General features: G+C 39.1%; 1 protein-coding gene across 8 annotated transcripts in view; it reads left to right on the top strand.

The window, feature by feature from the left end:
• The window catches only part of FBXL17 (F-box and leucine rich repeat protein 17), a 527,117-nt gene that overhangs the window by 8,557 nt on the left and 495,321 nt on the right, over positions 1-23,239 (top strand). For 6 of the 8 annotated variants that reach the window (XR_015168387.1, XM_086413345.1, XM_086413344.1 and 3 more), the window contains exons 2-3: positions 5,572-5,694; positions 10,701-10,958. Coding sequence is in view for 7 of the 8 variants with exons in the window: in XM_086413345.1 (XP_086269471.1) it covers positions 5,572-5,694; positions 10,701-10,958 (381 nt within the window). In the remaining variant the exon portion in view is untranslated. Of the gene's footprint in view, positions 1-5,571; positions 5,695-10,700; positions 10,959-11,233; positions 13,903-14,645; positions 20,198-23,239 lie in introns of those variants that run through there. The other 2 variants (XM_086413350.1, XM_086413351.1) reach the window with 2 other exon arrangements.

The raw sequence follows: 23,239 nt of genomic DNA, 5'->3' as shown, positions 1-23,239 counted from the left end.
TCTTCCAAGGAACAAGCATCTTTGAATTTGATGGCTGCAGTCACCATCTGCAGTGATTTTGGAGCCCCCAAAAATAAAGTCTCTCACTGTTTGCCCATCTATTTGCCATGAAGTCATGGGACTGGATGCCATGATCTTAGTTTTTTGAATGTTGAGTTTTAAACCAGCCTTTTCACTCTCCTCTTTCACTTTCATCAAGAGGCTCTTTAGTTCCTCTTTGCCTTCTGCCATAAGAATGGTGTCATATGCATATCTGAGGTTGTTATTTCTCCTGGCAATCTTGATTCCAGCTTGTGCTTCATCCAGTCGGCATTTTGCATGATGTACTCTGCATATAAGTTAAATAAGCAGGCTGACAGTATACAGCCTTGATGTACACCTTTCCCAATTTGGAACCAGTCCATTGTTCCATGTCCAGTTCTAACTGTTCTTCTTGATCTGCATACAGGTTTTTCAGGAGGCAGGGCTAGATGACCTGGATTAAAAGAGTAACTCATTTTCCCCTGTATTTTAGGACAGTGAGCAGCAAATATAAGATGACCCATGCCTCTATCTTTTGCAGCCTTAGAATACCTTCTTGGTGTGGACTTCGGTCATACTCAAGCCGTTCTTAATAGGACTGTGTTAACGTAAGCAGCTTCCTGGCTTGATCCAAGTGCCATTTCAGTTTTTCCACTGTCATTTTTTCCTCTTTCTTAATTAACAAAAATGTTGGTCCAGGTCAGTCCTTTATGTTCTTTTTCTTCAAAGCAACCTTTGAAATGCTCTTTCTCTTCAATATCAGCTTATCCAAAGATAATTCAGACATGTCTTTGAATATATAATTTTGAGATCAGTGAGCAAATCTCCTACCTTAGTGTCTCCCATAGAAGCCCAGGTACATGTGCACAGATGTTTGTTAAATGAATTAAGAAAAACACCATGGGGCAGAGTCGTTATTTTCTGAGGAGTTAGGGAGTGGGCGAGATAGCATTTTAATGGCTGTTAAGAAAAGCTGGTATATTAAAGCATATGTTAGTTAATTATTTCTGTTTAACAAGTTTGGCAGTTTAAGACCACAAACATTTATTATTTCATGTTTTCTGTGGGAATCTTTTCATGGCTTTGCTGGGTCCCTCTGATCCAAGGTCTCTTATGAAGCTATGATCAAGGTGTCACTGGGGCTGCTCAGCTGGGGCTTAAGAGTTTTCACCCAGGCTTACACACGTGGTTGTTGGCAGGCCTCAGGTCTTGCTTGGCTGTTGGACAGATGTTGAAGTTCCTTGCCATGCCATTTCAGACTTCTCCAAAGGGCTAATCACATGCAACAGCAGAGTCAAGAACACCCAAAATAAGAAGCCGTGGTTTTCTTAACCCAATCTCTTCTGCCATACTCTTTTCATTAAAAGTGAGTCAATTAACCCCGCTTATACTTATGAGGAGAGGCTTACACAGGTGTAACTACCAGGAGGTGGGGTCAGTGAGGGCCATTTTATAGGTTGCCTACAACAAACCATATGCAGAGATCTATTGAATATGCACTGGTGTTTCAGCTTCGATTTTGCTTTTTTTTAATTCATCTTTGCTGGTACTGGTGTTATCTTCCCTTCACTCACTCATTGAATTTCCTTTCACCTGAATAAAATCTACCTAGATTTAGTCAATTATCTGTTGTGACAATCATCTTACTTTTGCAAAAGAACAAATTAAGGTCCAAAGAAGGTGCTATCCAAAGTCACACATATTTTAAACAAGGCGTTTCTTGGTTCCAGAATGTGCCACACAGCTTCTGTTTGCTAAGGGACAAATTAGCCCTTTAAAATCATGTAGTCCTTTAACCTTCAACAAATGATCTGATTTCTCGAAATCTTAATTTTCTTGTCTATGAAATGTGGAGGACAAGCATAAAAAAGTCCACCAGAGAGGAACCTCTGACTTTGGCTGCATGAAAACTTTGGTGAATCCTCTCTGCAAACAGGGCGTGTATATGTATATATACACAGACACACATATGTCATATATGTATATGCACACATACCAATACCCATATACATATATATGGAAATAACTGGGAAAAATTGCCCTGAACTATTTGGGCTTTGGGAATTGACCAAAGGCAGACAACAAATTGATATGTATTTATTCTTAGGAAAACTGCTAGAGCTTCAGGTAAGAACAGTGGAAGTCTGGCCGCCCCAGTGCTCTTGCCTGGAGAATCCTGTGGACGGAGGAGCCTGGTGGGCTGCAGTCCATGGGGTCGCGAAGAGTGGGACATGACTGGGTGACTTCACTTTCACTTTGATGCATTGGAGAAGGAGATGGCAACCCACTCCAGTGTTCTTGCCTGGAGAATCCCAGGGACGGGGGAGCCTGGTGGGCTGCCGTCTGTGGGGTTGCACAGAGTCGGACACGACTGAAGCGACTTAGCATACCACTCTTGAATTGAGACCTCTAACAGCAGTAGATCAAACCAGTCAATCCTAAAGGAAATCAGTCCTGAATATTCACTGGAGGGACTGATGCTGAGGCTCCAGCTCGGATACTTTGGCCACCTGATGTGAAGAACTGACTCATTGGAAAAGACCTTGATGCTGGGAAAGACTGAAGGCGGGAGGAGAAGGGGATGACAGAGGATGAGATGGTTGGATGGCATCACCGACTCAATACACATGAATTAGAGCAAACCCCAGGAGATAGTGAAGGACAGGGAAGCCTGGTGTGCTGCAGTCCATTGGGTCACAAAGAGTCAGGCACGACTTAGTGGCTGAATAGCAACAACTAGCTGTTTTGGTGTCTTAAGAGGGTAACTTAGTTACCCTCAGTTCAGTTCAGTTGCTCAGTTGTGTCTGACTCTTTGTGACCCCATAAATTGCAGCATGCAAGGCCTCTGTCCATCACCAACTCTTGGAGTTCACTCAAACTCATGTCCATTGAGTCGGTGATGCCATCACCAACTCAGTTAGCGGCAATGAATAACAACCTGTATCTGTCAGCTAAACGTGATGAACTTTGTAGGAAGAAAATGGTTAAAACCCACATATTTTCAGGTTTGATATTGTGGTGCCAGTTGGGATGAGGTGGGGATCAGCTAGGAATTTAACCAGCGGATCTTGGAAATGAGAGACCCATAAAGGGATAATACGCTCTTCACATATCCTTGGTTTACTCAAACTATGCACATGTCCTGGGGAGACTTGAGAGTATCTAGCAGAAAGCAGGCCAAAGCAACCTTGAGAATAAGCCTTGAATATGCTCTTCCCAACCCATGCACAGATTGAAGAGCAGGCTCGAGGTATTTGAGCATTTTTTTTTGGCCCAAATTTAGACACAGGGAAGCCACACTAAAGAAATATGAATAAGAATTAAAAGTTGAGCAGAGACATGCAAACAAACATTCAAACTTCAGATCCTACCATTTAAGGCCAGGGAGATTAAAGTTGAAACATTTCAGATAATCAAATTCCTGAGTTGCTACAAATGTTACCTAAAATGTCTGGTTTTGAATGAAAAATTATGAGACGTATAAAGAGACAGAGAAAAAGTGACCTGTACTGAGAGGAAACAAAACAGTTAATAGAAATTGAGTAAGCACAGATATTAGACTTAGGAGATAAAAACTTCAGACTATAATAAACATGTTAAAGAATGGAAGGAAACATTATTCAAATTATAAGAGATTATAACATTGACCCAAAGAATGGAAAGTTTCAATATAAAGACATGGAAACTGTAAAAAAGCATTTTCTGATGCTATTAAAAATAGCAGTGCTTTCCTTTTTACAATTGTATTTATTTATGATTGTATAGGCTGTCTCTGGTTGCAGTGAGTGGAGGCTTCTCTTGCAGAGCACAGGCTCTAGATTGAGTGTTGAGTAGTTGCGCTGCACGGGCTTAGTTACTTTTCAGTATGTGGAATCCTCCTGGGTCAGGGTTCAAACCCGTGTCTCCTGCATTGGAAGGTGGATTCTTACCCACTGCACCACCAGGGAAGTCCTTCCTTATTTTATTTCTGAGTTGTTCATTGATAGTGTATAGAAATATTTGTTTCTTAGCTCTAAATTTTTTTGTGTATGATTTTTCTATATAAGATCATGATAATTGTAACTATAGAACATTTTAGTTTTCTAATCCGAATGCCCTTTAATTCTTTTCCTTATGTAATTGCCCAGGCCAGAATCTCTAGTACGGTGTTGCGTAGAAGTGGAGACAGCAGAAATCTTTGTCTTGTTCCTCATTTCAGGGGAAAATATTCAGTCTTTCACTATTAAATGTAATAATAATGGCAGAATTTTTACACATGCCGTCTATCACATTAAGGAAGTTCCCTTCATTCCTAGTTTCCTGAGTATTTTTGCCAAGAGAGGGTATTGCATTTTGTCAAATGCTTTTTCTACATTAATTGAAATGGTTGAGTTTTCTAAACCTTTATTTTATTAATGTGGTGTGTTAAATGGATTCATTTTTGCCTGTTGAACCATTTTTCCTTTCTTGGGATAAATACCACTGGACCGTGGTATATGACCCTTTTAATACGCTGCTTGATTCACTTTGGTGATATGGTTGACTCTTGAATAGCATGGGTTTGAACTATGCAGGTCTTTTTACACTCAGGCTTCTTTTCGATAGTAAACACTATGATAGTACGTGGTCCTTGGTTGGTTCAATCTGTGGGTGATGAATTGCACATAGGGAGGGCCGACTATGAAGTTACACTTGGGTTTCAACTGCATGAAGGGTCAGCATCCCAATCCCTACATTGTTCAAGGGCTAAGTAGGCTTTTTAAGGATTTTTTGCATTTAAATTCATAAGAGACATTGGTGTATAGTTTTCTTGCGATGTCTTTGACTTTAGTGTCAGAGTAATGCTAACCTCATAGAGTTAGCAAGAGTTCCATTATACTTCAGTTTTGGGAATCATTTAAGAAGGATTTCTATTTGTTCTTTAAATGTATCACTATTAGGGCCCTCTGGTCCTTGGCCTTTCTTTGTTGGAAGTTTTTGATTACTGATTCAACATTTTCTCTTATTATAGGTCTATTGAAATTTTCTATTTCTTCTTGAATCAGTTTTTTGTAGTTTGTATATATCTACAAGTTTGTTTCGTTTAGATTATCTAATTTGTTGGCATACAATTGTTCATAATACTCCCCTATAATTCTTTCTTTTTTTGTAAGGTTGGCAATAATATCTCTTTGTATTCATGATTTTAGTAGATTGAGTGTTCTTTTTTTCCTTTCTCGGTTCTCACCTTAGCTACTCCCATATCATACTTCCTCTTTAGGACAGCCCATAATAGTGACTCTTTTAATAATGGTCACTTGTACTAAAATGGTTTTCTGTTTTAAAACGTTAATTTTTCATGGCTGGAAGGATGACCACCCCTCACCCATGTTTCTGTGGGGAACCTGGCGCTCAGCTGTTCAGACAGTGTGCTTGGGGTTTCTTATATAGTAGAGCAGCTCCCTTGCTGTGATCAGTCCTTGATACAAGGGATACATTTTTTAAAAAAGATTAATTTTTTCTAACTGGTAAAAACTTTTATTGCCTTTAAAATGTTTAACACATATTATGTGGTTCCTTTTTTATTCACAGATATTTTCCAATTTATCTCTGGATGAACGTTGCCTTTCTGCATCATTGGTTTGCAAGTACTGGCGTGACCTTTGTTTAGATTTCCAGTTTTGGAAGCAGCTGGATCTTAGCAGTCGTCAGCAGGTATGGATTCTGATTCTACAAAAACACTCAATTTGACCTACTCAAAAAATATCTTTTTTCTTCTTAGAAATTACTTCTTTCACACTGTAGTTTTTCAGGATAGTTCAAATGACTGAAATCTATAATTCTGTGCTTTAGTAATTTTTTTTTTCAAATTCAAGTTGAAGCTAGGTTTCTGTGATGGATATATCTTTTAGTTTGGATTGGCAATTTGGGGTTGCTTCTGAATCCTTTTTGTTGTAGTCCTCTTTGTTTCCCCCACCGTATTACTATTTTTTTCTACTACATTTGAAAAAGTTACTAAACTTTTCATTTTTTGGAGAGAGAATTAGTAGACAGCCATGGCAAACACTTAAATAGTGCTGCTGACTTGCCATGTAGGTACTGTTCTGTGAGTTTTATGTATATTCATTTGATCAACAGCCTTATGAGTTGATACTATCATTATCTCTATTAATATAATAATATACTTTTGATAATAGTATTCTTATAATGTTATTTTGTGTGAAGAAATGGAAGCAAAATGGAATAAGGTAACTTACTTTGTTTTAATTTTCACTTTGATGAGTTTTCCAATCCTCCCCATTGCCCAGCTGCCCATTATGTTTATATGGTGGTGTCATTTAAGAAAGAAAGTACTTTATATTGCCTTATTTCAGACAGTTGGTTGGACTTGTTAAATTCTTCCTTGGTTGTCAGTACTTGGCTTTGGAAACATAAAATATCCACTAAAAATAGGGTTTTATTAGAGTATTAAACCTGCTCAAAACCTCCCATGATCTTGTTAGTAGTGATGCGCTGGTGAGTGCTTTAACAGCTGGCCTCCAAAAACAAATGAACAAAGAAGAGGCCCTGATACTCTCCCCACAACCAATTTCAAGCTAAAAGTGTGATGTCACAGAATGTGATGCTATCACTGATGTGGAAAGTGATACATATTCCAGACTCTCTGATTTGGCACAAGCCAACTCCAGCATACCACTGGTAGCATATGTGTCTGTTTATAACACATGCACTGTAAAAAAAATAACTTCCTGAGCATTTGTTTTTAAGTTTCCTTTTTGTTTGCCTGCCTTATTGGTAAGGGTTAAGACAGTTATACAGTGTTTACCTGCCTGAGTTCATCAAGTTTGTATCCAGGGGGCATGGTGAATACTTGGTTAGTTGTGGCTGAGAGTGTAGAGAGCAGTAATGTGAAGTAATCCATGGGGTTTTAACTTCCTTAGTCTTGAATATCCCAGCTATTTGTTATAAGCTCAGACTATTAGCTTTTCTCCTCTGCTGGTAGTTAGGTTTGGAGGTTTAAAAAAAAAGAAAAGAAAATAGAGAAAGAGGCACACTGTTTCCAACAAGTAGAAACAAAGTGGTTTCAGCCTTTGTTCTTACACCTTGTACTCCTCAACATGCCCTGATTCTTTTCTTCTTCCTTTCTAACTTTAATCATATGTATTTTCTCTCATTATTTTTACTTAAAACACTTCAATAATGGTAACTCTTGGTGTTTTTTTTTTTTTTCTTTTTGGAAGTATGATTGGTCAGGGAATGTGAACAGGTTGGTTTTTAAAAATTGTTTAAAATATCAAGATGGTCCTGTGAGTTTTTCACTAGATGAATTTTAAGATTACTTATATTTAGCTCTGAGTCTTCTGAGATAAGTTTTTTTTTTTTTTAATGGCCTTTATATATAGTCTTTGGTGTCCTAATATCCAAGATGATATATAGTATAAGCTGTGGATTTAACTATATGTAATGTATTCTGATAGAAGTAGGAAAGCAATTGAAATTTATATACTTTGGTTCAGTTCAGTTCAGTCGCTCAGTCGTGTCCGACTCTTTGCGACCCCATGAATTGCAGCACGCCAGGCCTCCCTGTCCATCACCAACTCCCAGAGTTCACTCAGACTCACGTCCATCTAGTCGGTGATGCCATCCAGCCATCTCCTCCTCTGTCGTCCCCTTCTCCTGCCCTCAATCCCTCCCAGCATCAGGGTCTTTTCCAATGAGTCAACTCTTTGCATCAGGTGGCCAGAGTTTTGGAGTTTCAGCTTCAGCATCAGTCCTTGCAATGAACACCCAGGACTGATCTCCTTTAGGATGGACTGGTTGGATCTCCTTGCAGTCCAGGGGACTCTCAAGAGTCTTCTCCAACACCACAGTTCAAAAGCATCAATTCTTTGGCACTCAGCTTTCTTCACCGTCCAACTCTCAATATCCATACGTGACCACTGGAAAAACCATAGCCTTGACTAGACGGACCTTTGTTGGCAAAGTGATGTCTCTGCTTTTCAATATGTTGTCTGCTGCTGCTGCTGCTAAGTCACTTCAGTTGTGTCCAGCTCTGTGCGACCCCATAGACGGCAGCCCATCAGGCTCCACTGTCCCTGGGATTCTCCAGGCAAGAACACTGATGTCTAGGTTGGTCATACCTTTCCTTCCAAAGAGTAAGTGTCTTTTAATTTCATGGCTGAAATCACCATCTGCAGTGATTTTGGAGCCCCAAAAAATAAAGTCTGACACTATTTCCCCATCTATTTCCCATGAAGTGATGGGACCAGATGCCATGATCTTTGTTTTCTGAATGTTGAGCTTTAAGCCAACTTTTTCACTCTCTTTTTTCACTTTCATCAAGAGGCTTTTCAGTTCCTCTTCACTTTCTGCCATAGGGTGATGTCATCTGCATATCTGAGGTTATTGATATTTCTTCCGGCAGTCTTGATTCCAGCTTGTGCTTCTTCCAGCCCAGTGTCTCTCTAATGTACTCTGTTTATAAGTTAAATAAGCAGGGTGACAATATACAGCCTTGACATACTCCTTTTCCTATTTGGAACCAGTCTGTTGTTCCATGTCCAGTTCTAACTGTTGCTTCCTGACCTGCATATAGGTTTCTCAAGAGGCAGGTCAGGTGGTCTGGTATTCCCATCTCTTGAAGAATTTTCCAGTTTCTTGTGATCCACACGGTCAAAGGCTTTGGCATAGTCAATAAAGCAGAAATAGATGTTTTTCTGGAACTCTCTTGCTTTTTCTATGATCCAGTGGATGTTGGCAATTTGATCTCTGGTTCCTCTGCCTTTTCTAAAACCAGCTTGAACATCTGGAAGTTCACGGTTCACATATTGCTAAAGCCTGGCTTGGAGAATTTTGAGCGTTACTTTACTAGCATGTGAGATGAGTGCAATTGTGCGGTAGTTTGAGCATTCTTTGGCATTGCCTTTCTTTGGGATTGGAATGAAAACTGACCTTTTCCAGTCCTGTGGCCACTGCTGAGTTTTCCAAATTTGCTGGCATATTGAGTGCAGCACTTTCACAGCATCAGCTTTTAGGATTTGAAAGAGCTCAACTGGAATTCCATCACCTCCACTAGCTTTGTTCATAGTGATGCTTCCTAAGGCCCACTTGACTTCACATTCCAGGATGTCTGGCTCTAGGTGAGTGATCACACCATCGTGATTATCTGGGTCGTGAAGCTCTTTTTTGTACAGTTCTTCTGTGTATTCTTGCTACCTCTTCTTAATATCTTCTGCTTCTGTTAGGTCCATACCATTTCTGTCCTTTATCGAGCCTATCTTTGCATGAAAAGTTCCCTTGGTATCTCTAGTTTTCTTGAAGAGATCTCTAGTCTTTCCCATTCTGTTGTGTTCCTCTAATTCTTTGCATTGATTGCTGAGTTAGGTATCATCTAATATTATGTGTGAAAAGTCAAGATTTATGCATCATGTTGACTGATACATACCATTTGTTGTGTTAAGAACCAACTCAGAATTCTAATATAGTTTTGTTTGTGGGGAGTTTTTGGTGAGTTTAAAGGTTTAATTAAAGTGTGTTTTCCTAACAAGGATAGATTTTTAGGCTTTTATTGAAAGCCAGTACATTATATTATCACTTGCTGTTTCTGACACCAAATGTGTGCTTTTTTCCACGCTAACAAATTCTCTGACGCTAACTAGGTGTCCAACAGTTCAGTTCAATTCTGACACTAACTCCTGGAGTTAGTGCAGACCTTACAGTTTAAGGGCTCAGTCCCATGACTGTCCCTGCTTAGTATACCCGTCACAAATCCTGAAAGTGAAGTCGCTCAGTCATGTCCAACTCTTTGCGATCCCATGGACTGCAGCCTTCCAGGCTCCTTTGTCCATGGGATTTTCCAGGCAAGAGTACTAGAGTGGGTTGCCATCCCCTTCTCCAGAGGATCTTCTCAACCCAGGGATCGAACCCAGGTCTCCCGCATTGTAGGCAGACGCTTTACCATCTGAGCTACCAGGGAAGTCTGGAGCCACCTATACTTCTGACTGACCATCTTTAAAACTAGAAGTTCCCCATGTCCCCTGCTCAAGCTGATAATTTGCTAGAGTGATCAGAACTCAGGAAAATACTAATGTTTACTGTTTCAGTGTAGAGGATGTAACCCAAGACCAGATAAATGGAAAAGATGCCTAGGGCAAGGTTTCAGGGAGAGGGTATGGAGCTTCCCTGTCCTCTAAAGGCACATCACCCTCACAGCACTTTAATATTCACCAACTCAGAAGCCCTCCAGATCTCATTGTTCAAGAGGTTTTATACCCATCTTCAGCTTCCTCTCTTCCCAGAAAGTCAGAGGATGGGACTGGAAGTTTCCACACTCTAATCACATGGTGTCTGGTCTTTCTGGTGACCGGTGCCGTCCTAAAGCTCTCTAGGGCCCCCACTTGGGTCATTCCATTACTGTAAACTCAGTCGTGGTCACAAGGGGCTAGCTAAAAAGAGCAAAAGACATTCCCATCACTCAGGAATTTCCTAGGACTTCAGGAGCTCTGTTCTAGGAACTGCAGACAAAAGACCACATATAAATATATTTTTTAAATTGTATGACAGTTCTTATTATGCTTTAATATTAAGAAGCTTTTTGATTGTGGTTTTCATGCTATAATCTAATTGTTATATATTAGAAAAAATTTAATGAAAGAATAGAAAGTAAGTTTCCATTTTTAGCAAAGTTTTAAATTTATTGCTTTTTTTCTCCCCTCTCATAGGTCACTGATGAATTATTGGAAAAAATTGCATCAAGAAGTCAAAATATAATTGAAATCAACATTTCTGATTGTCGCAGTATGTCTGATACTGGCGTATGTGTTCTAGCATTTAAATGTCCTGGACTTCTTAGGTATACAGCTTACAGGTGTAAACAGCTTTCTGACACCTCTATTATTGCAGTTGCCTCTCACTGTCCTTTACTTCAGAAAGTTCATGTAGGCAACCAGGACAAACTGACTGATGAAGGACTCAAACAGGTAAATTTTAGAATCTATAAGATGGTTTTGCATGTATTAATGGGTTTTTTTGCAGCATCACTTTGAAAGATTTTTATGTTAAAAGTAATACTCAGAGAATGTCATTTTTTTATGTATTCATGAATATTTGGGTTCATGAACTAGAGTGCTGTGGCTGTAATGGACAAATTAACTTCTTTGGGTGTTTTAATAAGTGCTTGAACTTCTTTGACCAGCCATTTTATTTCTTTATTCTTTTGTTACTTAAATTTTGTACTAAATTTTGCTTTATGTAGGAGCTTCCCTGATAGCTCAGTTGTTAAAGAATCCACCTGCAATACAGGAGACCCTGGTTCAATTCCTGGGTCGGGAAGATCCTCTGGAGAAGGGATAACCTGTCCACTCCAGTATTCTTGGACTTCCCTTGTGGCTCAGCTGGTAAAGAATCCGCCTGCAACGCGGGAGACCTGGATTTGATCCCTGGGTTGGGAAGATCCCCTGGAGAAGGGAACAAGCTACCCACTCCAGTATTCTGGCCTGGAGAATTCCATGGACTGTATAGTCCATGGGGTCACTAAGAGTTGGACACAACTGAGCAACTTTCACTTGCTTTATGTAACAACAGTATGCAGTTTGGGTTAGCATGAGCTTTTAAAAATTAACTTTTAATTCCTCTTTTATGTTACTAGGTGAAATGCTTACATATTTTAAAATATCTTTTAAATGCAACTCTAGGTTGAGGAGTATAAAGTGAAGCAAAAGATGTTAACTACCTATATTAGGCACAGTAGTTGGGTTTAAATACAGTATCATGTATTTTCTGGTTGATGCACTTTCTTTGGAAATGGTGTTTAAAGTTTCTTGTCTCAGAGTGAATATTGAATGGATTCTATGTGCCAGTCCCTGAATTTGTGAATGTTTTGAATATTTAATAATAGTACCACTAATGTCCTGGTCACTTTTTGTGTTTTTTATATTTAACCCTTGAAGTAACTTTGTGGGAGTTGTTGATATTGAACTTTTTGTTTAATTTTCATTTTATAAAGGAAGAGATTAAGTCTTAGAGAGATTAAGAAACTTGGCTAATGTTTGGCAGACAGTGGACCTGGGACTGGAGCTTGGGTTCCCTAAAGCCCTGCTGCCTTATTATCTTTCTGGTTCTCCTTGCCAATCGACTGTACTCTCCTCGACCTTGAATAAGGCAGCGTCTCCATGAAGGCAGAAGCTGTGCACATTCACCACTCTACACACAGTGCCCAGGCAAACATTTGTTGAAAAAAAGAATTAATTATTAATAATTCCATTTAAGAACTTTGTCAGAACAGTTTTTTAAATTCAGAATTGAGATGTAGTCCCAATACTTCCTAGTAAAAGCAGAATATCAGTGAAGTCCTAGATTTAAGTCTCATCTTAGATGAAACCAGAAATAACATGTATATGCCTAAATTTAGGCACTATATACGGATTAACTGAAAACTGAGCACTAGAAGGAATTTGGAAAGTCTGTCCTAAATGGTACTGGGTTTGTCAGTCCGATTTACGCAGTAAGAACACTTCAGTTCCCTGGTGGCTCAGACGGTAAGCGTCTGCCTACAATGCCAGAGACCCGAGTTCCAACCCTGGGTCGGGAAGATCCCTGGAGAAGGGAATGGCAACCCACTCTAGTATTCTTGCCCGGAAAATCCCATGGACAGAGGAGCCTGGTGGGCTACAGTCCACGGGGTCGCAAAGAGTCAGACACGACTGAGCGAATTCATTCATTCGTTCATTCATTTTGTCTGCAAAGACTAATTGTGTAATAACAGTTTCTGCTATTTACAGGATTACTCACTAGCAAAGCATTTTACACAGTTAAGTCTATTAAAATAATCTTTATGGTAAACTATAAATTTTATAGACATGATGTGATTTTTTTGTGATTAGAAATTTCTCAGCAGATTATACTTTGCAGTGAAACATTTTAAAAAGTCTATATATTTATTAAGAAATGGATTAAGTTTGTTATATATTTAAATCTGATGTAACACAAATAGATGCCAGCTGAGCAGAGTGCCATGGTACACACCTTATAGTAAAGTCATATTTATGGTTGAAATAGAGGGAAACTAAAGAGTTCTTTAAGGAGCAAGATTTAATATGCCACTTAAGTACTATGAATTTATCTAATATTTACAGCTTTGAGACTAATTATGTAAATGTTTCCTAGAATGTGACATGTTTTGAAACCTGTTAATTTATGACAGATTAGAAGTTTGCTTCAGATTTTTATGGTTTCTGAATTATGAATTAGTTATATATGAAGAAATAACCTGATAAAAGTAATAAAATAGTTTAAATCTTTTTCATCCTAATTAAAAAATTTTTATATATTTTTCTTTTTTAAAAAGTTCATTTTTAGTATGCAGATAATTGCTTTATAGGGCTGCGTTAGTTTCTGCCATACATCAATGTGAATCAGCCATGGGTATCCATATATGTCCCCCCCTTGAACCTCCCTCCCGCCTCCCAACCCATCCCACCCCTCTGGGTTGTCACAGAGGGCTGGGCTGAGCTCCCTGCGTTACACAGCACCTTCCTGTTAGCAGTCTGTTTACACGTGATAAATGTATGCATTTCAGTACTGCTCTCTCGATTCTCTCACCCTCTCCTGCCCGCCCCCTGCGGCCCCCGCTGTGTATATGAATCTGTTCTCTTTCTGTTCATCCCAAGTAATTTTTCAAAGTAATTGCCTCTGAACCTCACTGCAATTCAGGGAGTAATCCTTTCCTGTGCTTAAGACTGTGCTGTGGCGGGGGTGTGTGTGTCCTCTTTTAGCCTCTTTGTTCTGATGGAATAGTGTTGTGGAGTAGAATAGTAGAGAATGGCTTTTCATGTATACATAAAATACAACTAAAGGTTTCATGAAATAATTTTCTATTCTATACTGTTATGTTAAATAAATATTGATCTTGATTCACTCAGTAAATTAATTTCTCATTGGTATCTGATAAGCTCTGCTGTGGAATGTATTACAGTTTTAGTGAATTAACAACTTAAAAATGTATAATAAAGTTTCAAAGGCCTAGGATGGAACTTTCATAATTGATAAATTTTCCTGGTATTTTTTTCTTTTCTACTCATAAACATAGCTATTAAATTGTTTATTCTACAGATCAAGTTAAAAGGTTTTAAGAATATTTTCCTGTTAGTAAAAACTGACAAATGTTTTAGAATGGTATACATGTATCTTATTGATAGTATCTTTAAAAATATATTTTTATCATAACTACTATAATTTTAGTTGACTTTAGCAAATACCATATGAATATGTTTTTTAAAAAAATTATTTTTAATTAGAGGATAATCGCTTTACAATATTATGTTAGTTTCTGCCACACATCAACATGTACATATGTCCCCTCAATCTTGAACCCGCCTCCCACCCCATCCCACGCCCGCGGGTTGTCTGTGAAACACAGAGTTTGAGCTCCTTACATCGTACAGCAGCCTCCACCGGCTGGCTGTCTCACACATGACAGTGTATGTGTCCCATCTTCTCCTTTAGGTCATCCCACCCGCCCCTCCCCCGCTGTGTCCACAAGTCTGCCTCCATCGCTGCCCTGCGACTAGGGTCAGCAGTGCATCTCTCTGGATTCCATATGTATGTGTTAATCTGTGACATCTGCTTTTCTCTTTCTGACTTACTTCGCTCTGTATAATTGGCTCTAGGTTCATCTACATCATTCGAACTGACTCCAGTGTCGTGGCTGAGTACTCCTCCACCCTGTTTATGCACTCATCTGCTGACGGACATCTAGGTTGCTCCCATGTCCTAGCTGCTGTAAATAGCGCTGCAGTGAACACTGGGGTACATGTGTCTCTTTCAGTTATGGTTTCCTCAGGGTATGTGCCCAGCAGTGGGACGGTTGGGTTATATGGTAGTTTTATTCCTGGAGTTTTAAGGAATCTCCATACTCTTCTCCATCGATTTGCATTCCCACCAACAGTGCAAGAGCACACACCCTCCTTAGTATTTATTGTTTGTAGAATTTTTGATGATAGCCATTCTGACCTGTGTGAGGTGATACCTCATTGTAGTTTTGATTCACAGTTCTCTAATACTGAGTGATGCTGAGCATCTTTTCATGTGTTTATTAGCTATCTGTATGTCTTTGTATAATGTCTATTTAGGTTTTTTGCCCACTTTTTGATTGGGTTGTTTGTTTTTTCTAGTGCTGCCTGAGCTGCTTGTAAATTTTGGAGATTAACCCTTTGTCAGTTGTTTTGTTTGCTATTATTTTCTCCCATCCTGAGGGTTATTTTTCTAACTTGTTTATAGTTTCCTTTGCTTTGCAAAAGCTTTTAAGTTTAATTAGATCCTACTTGTTTATTTTTGTTTTTATTTCCATAAATAGGAGGTGGGTCATAGAGGATCTTGCTGTGGTTTATGTCAAGCAGTATATTCCCTATGTTTTCCTCTAAGAGCTTATAGTTTCTGAACTTACATTTAAGCCTTTAGTCCATTTTGAGTTTACTTTTGTGTATGGTGTTAGGAGTTGTTCTTGTTTCATTTTTTAGATGCAGTTGTCCAGTTTTCCCAGCCCTACTTATTGAAGAGGGTGTCTTTTGTCCTTTGTATATTCTTGCACTATGTATTCTTACTGTATTCTCCGTTGTATATTCCTCCTTTGTCAAAGATAAGGTGCCCGTAGGGGTGTAGTTTATCTCTGGGCTTTCTGTCTTGTCTCATTGGTCTGCATTTCTGTTTTTGTGACAGTACCATACTGTCTAGATGACTGTATCTTTGAGGTATAGTCTGAAGTCGTGCTGTGTGATCAGTCTTGTCCAGCTCTTTGTGACCCCATGGACTGTAGCCTCCCAGGCCCCTCTGTCCATGGAGTTTTCCAGGCAGGAATACTGGAGTGGATTGCCATTTCCTTTTCCAGGAGATCTTCTGGACCCAGAGATCAAACCTGCGTCTTTTGCGTCTCCTACATTGGCAGGCAGGTTCTTTACCACTGAGCCACGTGGGCAGCCAAGGAAGTCAGGAAGATTATTTCCTCCAGCTCCTGTTTTCTTTCTCAAGATTGTTTTGGCTATTAAGGGTCTTTTGTGTTCTATACCAATTGTGAAATTATTTTTTTTTCTGGTCCTGTGAAAAAATACCATTGGTAGTTTGATAGGGATTGCCTTGGATCTGTAGGTTGCTTTGGGCACTGTAGTCATTTTCACAATATTGGTTCTTCCAGTCCAAGTAACTGTGTATTTCTCCATCTGTTTAATGTATTTTTTGACTTCAGTTTATAAAAGCAGTTACATAAATCATTTTAGTTTGGAGTTGTAATGGATCTAAAATTTAATACATTAAGTATTGCATTCACCTCACAGTGTTTCTTAAACTTTTGGAAAATACCTGATAGGCTGTTTTTGGCTGTATTCTCTGTTCTTTGTGAAATACCACCTTGAAATCCTGATATTCTTATTTCTATTAAAATTATCATTGCCATATTTCTGTTATTTATATGTATCTTGTGAAACTAAAATCACATATTTAGGGGGAAAAAGAGCTATTTAATTAAGAATAGTAGGCCGTGTATGTTTTTCTAGTATTTTACTACCATCTAGCACATCACAGCAAACAAGAGACAGCAGAGTAGTGAAAGTATTCAAAGACATCTAAGAAATTGTATCCATTAAGTTAATAATTTATGTGACTGCTCGTATTTGATTACAACAGTTTAACCCCTCAATCCAGTTAATGGATCTCTGTAGAAATTCTGGAAATAGCCACTGAAGGCATCTCCTAGATTAAAATGTACAAAATAATAGATGTTGCATTAGTAAATTTGGGTCTTGCTCTATTATGGGATTTTAGGCCTTTAAAAATAAATATGTAAAGTAAGATCAGCAGAATGATGGAGTGGACAGCTCCCAAACCCCATTCCTCCACAAAAACATTTGAAAACAAACAGAAATCATTAGAACCAACTTTGCCAGAACTCAGAAAAATAGTGTTTGACAGCAGAGTGAATGCTGGGGCAGGGGAAAGGCAGTTTAAGAACAGTGATAGAGCTTTGTGACACTTTACCTGTCTGTGCCTCCTGCCTTCCCCAGCTTGGCAGCAACACTGAAGAAGCAGCGTGTGCTCCCAGTGTATGTCCCTGCTTCCAGAGGGAGCAGAGCAGACTTTATTCCCAGTTTACTGGGTTTGTGTATTCTAACCTGCTTGGGAGCTTCTTAAAGGACTCATGTACGATGCTCATATTTATTTCACCTAATTCAAAATACATTCAGAGTGGATATTGTAAGCAAATACAAAAATCTGCAGTTGGGGCAAAAGATTATGGCTGAATCATGCACTGGATCACACAAGGCCTGAGGGGAAAAAGCCAGGGAGAGAATTTCTTTGGAAAGTTAGGATAATCAGCTTTCTTTATGGTCCAGCTCTCACATCCATACATGACTTCTGGAAAAACCATAGTTTTGATTATATGGACCTTTGTTGGCAAAGTGATATCTCTGCTTTGTAATAAGCCGTCTAGGTCTGTCATAGCTTTCCTTCCAAGGAGCAGGCATCTTTTAATTTCATGACTGCAGAACTTACTTTGATTATAATTGGATTAAGTTCTCTAATTAAAGGGCAAAGATTGGCAGAATAAAAAAAAAATCAGCCATGCATATAAAGTCTAAAAAAACATTCCTTTTAGATATTGACACAATGAGGTTGAAAGTTAATACAAATGGAAAGAATTATTCCACTCAAATTCTAATAACCAAGGAAAGCTGTAGTGCTCCTCAACTTATGGTGTTTTGCCTTAATAATTTTTTGACTTTATGATGGTGTGAAAGCCATATGCATTCAATAGGTGCTGTACTTCAGATTTTGAATTTTCATCTTTTCCTGGGCTGGCAGTATGTGATGCAACACTCAGGTTTCTGGATGGTGACAGTGGGCTGTGGTTCCCAGTCAGGCACACAGTCACGAGGGTAAACAGCTGTCACAGTGACAGCCATTCTGTACCCATACTGCGGTTCTCTCTTTCACTTTTGTTGAAATTATACAAGGTACTCAACACTTTATTATAAAGTAGGCTTCATGTTGGGTGGTTTTGCCCAACTATAGGCTAATATAAGGTTCTGAGCCTGTTTATGGTAGCCTAGGCTCTCCTGTGGTGTTCAGTAAATTAGGTGTATTAATGCATTTTTGACTTATGATATTTTCAACTTACAGGTTTATCAGGAATTAAGTCTGTTGTAAATTGAGAAGGATCTGTATTATTATGAAAAAAAATTTTAAGTAAAAAGGTTACTGGAAGCAATGAAGGTCATTATAGATTGATAAAAATTTCAATTCATCAGGAAGATGCAGCAGTTACAAGCATATGACCCAAACAACACAGCTCCTAAATATATAAAGGAAAAATGCTCTTAAATATATAAAGACTTAAAGGGAGGAAGAGACAGTTACACATTAATAGTTGGAGATTTTAATACCCTACTTTCACTAATGGAGAGAACAATGAGAAAAAGATCAACAGTAAACCAGAGGGCTTGCACAGTGCTGTAAACCAGTCACAGTAAGTGTCTGCTGACAGATGCATACAGTAGACTGCACTTAGCAACAAAAGCGAGAAGGCGATGGCACCCACTCCAGTGCTCTTGCCTGGCAAATCCCATGGACAGAGGGACCTGGTAGGCTTCAGTCCACGGGGTCGCTAAGAGTCAGATATGAGCGACTTCACTTTCACTTTTCACTTTCATGCATTGGAGAAGGAAATGGCAGCCCACTCCAGTGTTCTTGCCTGGAGAATCCCAGGGATGGGGGAGCCTGGTGGGCTGCCGTCTATGGGGTCCCACAGAGTCGGACACGACTGAAGCGACTTAGCAGCAGCAGCAGCAGCAGCAACAAAAGAGTGTGCGTGAAATAGTCTCAAAGTTAGACTGTATTTCCAATCACAAACAACTTTTAATAAATTTGGGAAGATTGAAGCCAAACAAGAATCTTTTTTGACCATAATGACATGAATCTAAGAATCAATAACATAAAACTGGAAAATACACAAGTATCTGTAAGGTAAATAATATTCTCTTACACAACCAATGGGACAATGAAGAAATCACAAGGAAAATTAGAAAATATATTGAATGAAAATGAAAATACAATATACCAAAATTATGACAACAAAAATAGTGTTCAGAAGGAAATTTATAGTGTAAAAGTTTATGTTTACAAAAGAAGAAAAATCTGAAATAAGTAACTTAATTGCACGCCTGGAGGACTTAATTGGACACCTGGCATGCTTGCTCAGTTGCTGAGTTGTGTCCAGCCCTTTGCCACCCTATGGACTCCCACTGGGCTCCTCTGTCCATCCCGGGAAGGATACTGAAGTGTGTAATTTAATACCTGGAGGCACTTGCAAAAGAAGACGAAACTAAATCCAAAGCTAACAGAAGGAAGGAAATGATGACCAGAGCACAGAAAAATGAGCTAGAAAGCAGACAAGTTATGGAGAAAATCAATGCAACCAAAACTGGTATCTGAAAATACCAGCAAAAATGACAAACCTTTAACTAGATTGACTTAAGTAAAAAAGAAGACTCAACTTACTAAATGGGAAATTTAAGAGCAGACATTACCACTAACTATAGAAATAAAAAGGATTATATAAGAAAATTATGAACAACTATATACAACAAAAACTGGATAGCCTAGATGAAATGGGCAAATTCCTAGAAATGTACAAGCTACAAAACTGATGCAGAGATAAGTAGAAAATCTGAATGCAGATTTGTAACAAGTAAGGAGATTGAATCAGTAGTAAAAATCCTTTCAACAAAGCAAAGTCTGGAATTTGGTCTAACGGGTAAGGAAGAAATAATACCAATCTGTCTCTCAAACTCTTTCAAAATATTTAAAATAAAGCAACTCTTGGTAATTCCTGTGAGGCCAGCATTACCCTGATTCTGAAGCCAGGGAAAGACACTGCAAGCAAAGACAACTGTAGACTAATGTGTTTAATGGCTATAGATGCAGAAATCTTCAACAAAATACAGCAAAGAGCATTCAACAGCATGTTAAAAGGATTATATACTATGACCAAGTATAATTTATCCCATGAATGGAAGGATGACTCAACATACAAAAATCAGTCAGTGTAATGTACTGCGTTACCAGAATGAAGGAAGAAGCACCCACATGATCATCTTAATTGGCTCAGAAAATGCATTTGGTGGTCAAGCTCCTTTCCTTGATAAAGCACACAATGGAATAGGAATAGAAAGGTAGAATAGAAAGGAATAGAAAGGTATCATGTTTCTCAACATGATAAAGGCTGTATGTGACTAACGTGCAGCTGATATACTCAATGGTGAATAGCTGAACAGTTTTCCCCTAAGATCAGGAACAGAAACAGTGTTGCGTGTGCTGTGGAAGAATTTGGTGGTTCATCAAAAGATTAAACATAGAACTATCATGTGACCCAGTAATTCTTCCCTAAATATATAACCCAGATGATTGGAAACAGTGACTCAAATAGATCCTTGTTTACTTGTTTTCACTTATCATTATTCTTAACAGCCAGAGGATAGGAACAACCCAAGTGCCCATTGAGATGAATGAGTGAATGAAATGTATGTATACGTGATGAAATACTATTAGGCCTTATAATGGAATGAAATGCTGTACCTGTTACCATGTGAGTGAATTTTGAAAACACATTCCAAGTTAAATAGGCCGGACACAAAGAAAAAATACTGTAAGGTTCTACTTACGTAAATTCCCTGTTAGTCGCTTCAGTCACGTCTGACTGTGCGACCCTGTGTAGCCTGCCAGGCTCCTCTGTCCTTGGGATTCTCCAGACCAGAGTACTGAAGTGGGTTGCCATGCCCTCCTCCATGGGATCTTCCCAACCCAGGGATTGAACCTGGGTCTCCTGGGTCTCGGGCATTGCAGGCATATTCTTTACTGCTGAGCCAACAGGGAAGCCCTATAAATTACCTACTAGAGGCAAATACATAGAGACAGATGTAGGTAGAGTGTTTCATGGGGTAGGAGAAGTGGAGAATGGGTACTCAGTTGGCTTCAGTCGTGTCCGACTCTTTGCGACCCCGTGAATGGTAGCCCACCAGTCTCCTCTGTCCATGGGATTCTCCAGGCAAGGATACTGGAGTGGGTTGCCATGTCCTCCTCCAGGGGATCTTCCTGACCCAGGAATCAAACCTGCATCTCCTGCATTGCAGGTGGATTCTTTACCACTGAGCCACTGGGGAAGCCCAGGGAATGGGTACTTATTGCTTAATGGGTAGGGAGTTTCTATTTGAGGTGATGAAAAAGTTTTGGAAATAGTGGGGATGGTTGCACAACACTATGGAAATAATGTCACTGAATTGTATACCTAAATGTGGTTAAAATAGCTATTTTTATGTTACATATATTTTACCACAATAAAGGAAAAAAGAAACATTACTTGTTTTTAGATGCTGAATTTCTATGAGATAAAGGAAACTCTAAGTCTCATCTAATCTATCTTTACATGTTGTAGTGATAGTTAAATAAAGAGCAGGTATGTAACCTTTATGGAGAAGGCGATGGCACCCCACTCCAGTACTCTTGTCTGGAAAATCCATGGACGGAGGAGCCTAGAAGGCTGCAGTCCATGGGGTTGCTAGGAGTTGGACACGACTGAGTAACTTCACTTTGACTTTTCACTTTCATGCATTGGAGAAGGAAATGGCAACCCCCTTCAGTGTTCTTGCCTGGAGAATCCCAGGGACGGGGGAGCCTGGTGGGCTGCTGTCTATGGGGTTGCACAGAGTCGGACACGACTGAAGTGACATAGCAGCAGCAGATGTAACCTTTATGTTGCTGTTCAGTGACTCAGTTGTGTCCAACTCTTTGTGACCCCATGGACTGCGGCACTCCAGCCCTCCCTGTCCTTTAGCATCTCGCGGGGTTTGCTCTGAATCACGTCCAGTGAGTTGGTGATGCCATCCAACCATCTCATCCTTTGTCGCTCCCTTCTCTTGCCCTCAGTGTTTCCAGCATCAGGGTCTTTTCCATTTCGTTGGCCCTTCGCATCCGGTGGTCAGCATATTGGAGCTTCAGCTTCAACATCAGTCCTTCCAATGAATATTCAAGATCGATTTATCTTAGGATTCACAAGTTTGATATCCTGGTAGTCCAAGGACCTCTCAAGAATCTTCTCGAGCGCAACAGTTCAAAGCATCAGTTCTTCGGCGCTCTGCCATGTGTTAGCCACTGTTCATATATTCTGACTGTATATTCATACATTTAATTTCTCTCTTGATTTACTGCCACTCTGTGAGGTTGGTATTGTTTCATTTTTATAGATGAGTAAGTTGTTACAGAGAGACTATCAGTAATTTATCTGAGATAAAGTAGTAAGTGATAGGGCTGGCATTCATATCCAGAGGTGCCTTGAGTTCATACTCAACCCATCTAGCTCATTTCCTCCCCTCTGCACATGGCATCCTTGTATGCCTGCTTAATCGTGTCTGACTCTTTGTGACCTCATGGACTGTAGCCTGCCAGACTCCTCTCTCCATAAGTTTTCCAGGCAAGAATACTGGAATGGGTTGCCATTTCTTTCTCCAGGGGATCTACCTGACTCAGGAATGGTACCTGTGTCTCCTGCATTGGCAGGCGGATTCTTTACCAACCGGTGCCACCTGGGAAGTCATAACACTCATTTTTTATCCCTGTAATGATAATTGTTACTTACAATGAGGCTGAGAAAGTAGAGATCTTGAAAAGCATTCTTTATCAAAATGTTTTATAGTTAAGTAGTTTAAGAGTGTTTTAAGCCGTCTGTCTCTAAATTAGCATCACAATTGACAATGGGAAGTAAATGTATTTTAGGTGCTTTTTATATGTGACAGGCATTGTATTTTGTGCTTTCATATTTTGTTATCCACTTTAAGCTTCACAGTAGCCCTGAAGTATTTCAGGATGAAAAATTGAATCTTTTGAAATTTAAGTAACTTACCCACGTTCACATAGTTGGGAAGTTATGGAGCCAATATTCTCTGTTTTGCTTGATTTCTGAATCTTGTCATTTGAGACCATATTCTAGGATTTTAAGCTGAGATGTACAATTCAATGACTATAGAAAATATTTTCCATCTGTAACTGGGAGTATTGAGGCTTCATATAATTCAAGAAGGCCTCTTCATGGGAATTTATCTTTATAGTACTTATAAAAACTTCTGTTCTCATGAATCCTAGTGAATAGTGTTCTAATAGCTTCCTTCTATACCCATTGATAGTAATTATAATGTATAAAATGTTTACTTAGTACTTTTAT

Source organism: Bos grunniens, chromosome 7 (genome assembly GCF_055505025.1).
Source record: "Bos grunniens cultivar Pamir isolate PY7600 chromosome 7, Bosgru_T2T1.0, whole genome shotgun sequence".
In the NCBI taxonomy this organism is placed as follows: Eukaryota; Metazoa; Chordata; class Mammalia; order Artiodactyla; family Bovidae; genus Bos; species Bos grunniens.
Note: the sequence above shows the minus strand (reverse complement) of the source record. Positions and strands in the feature narration are given on the sequence as shown.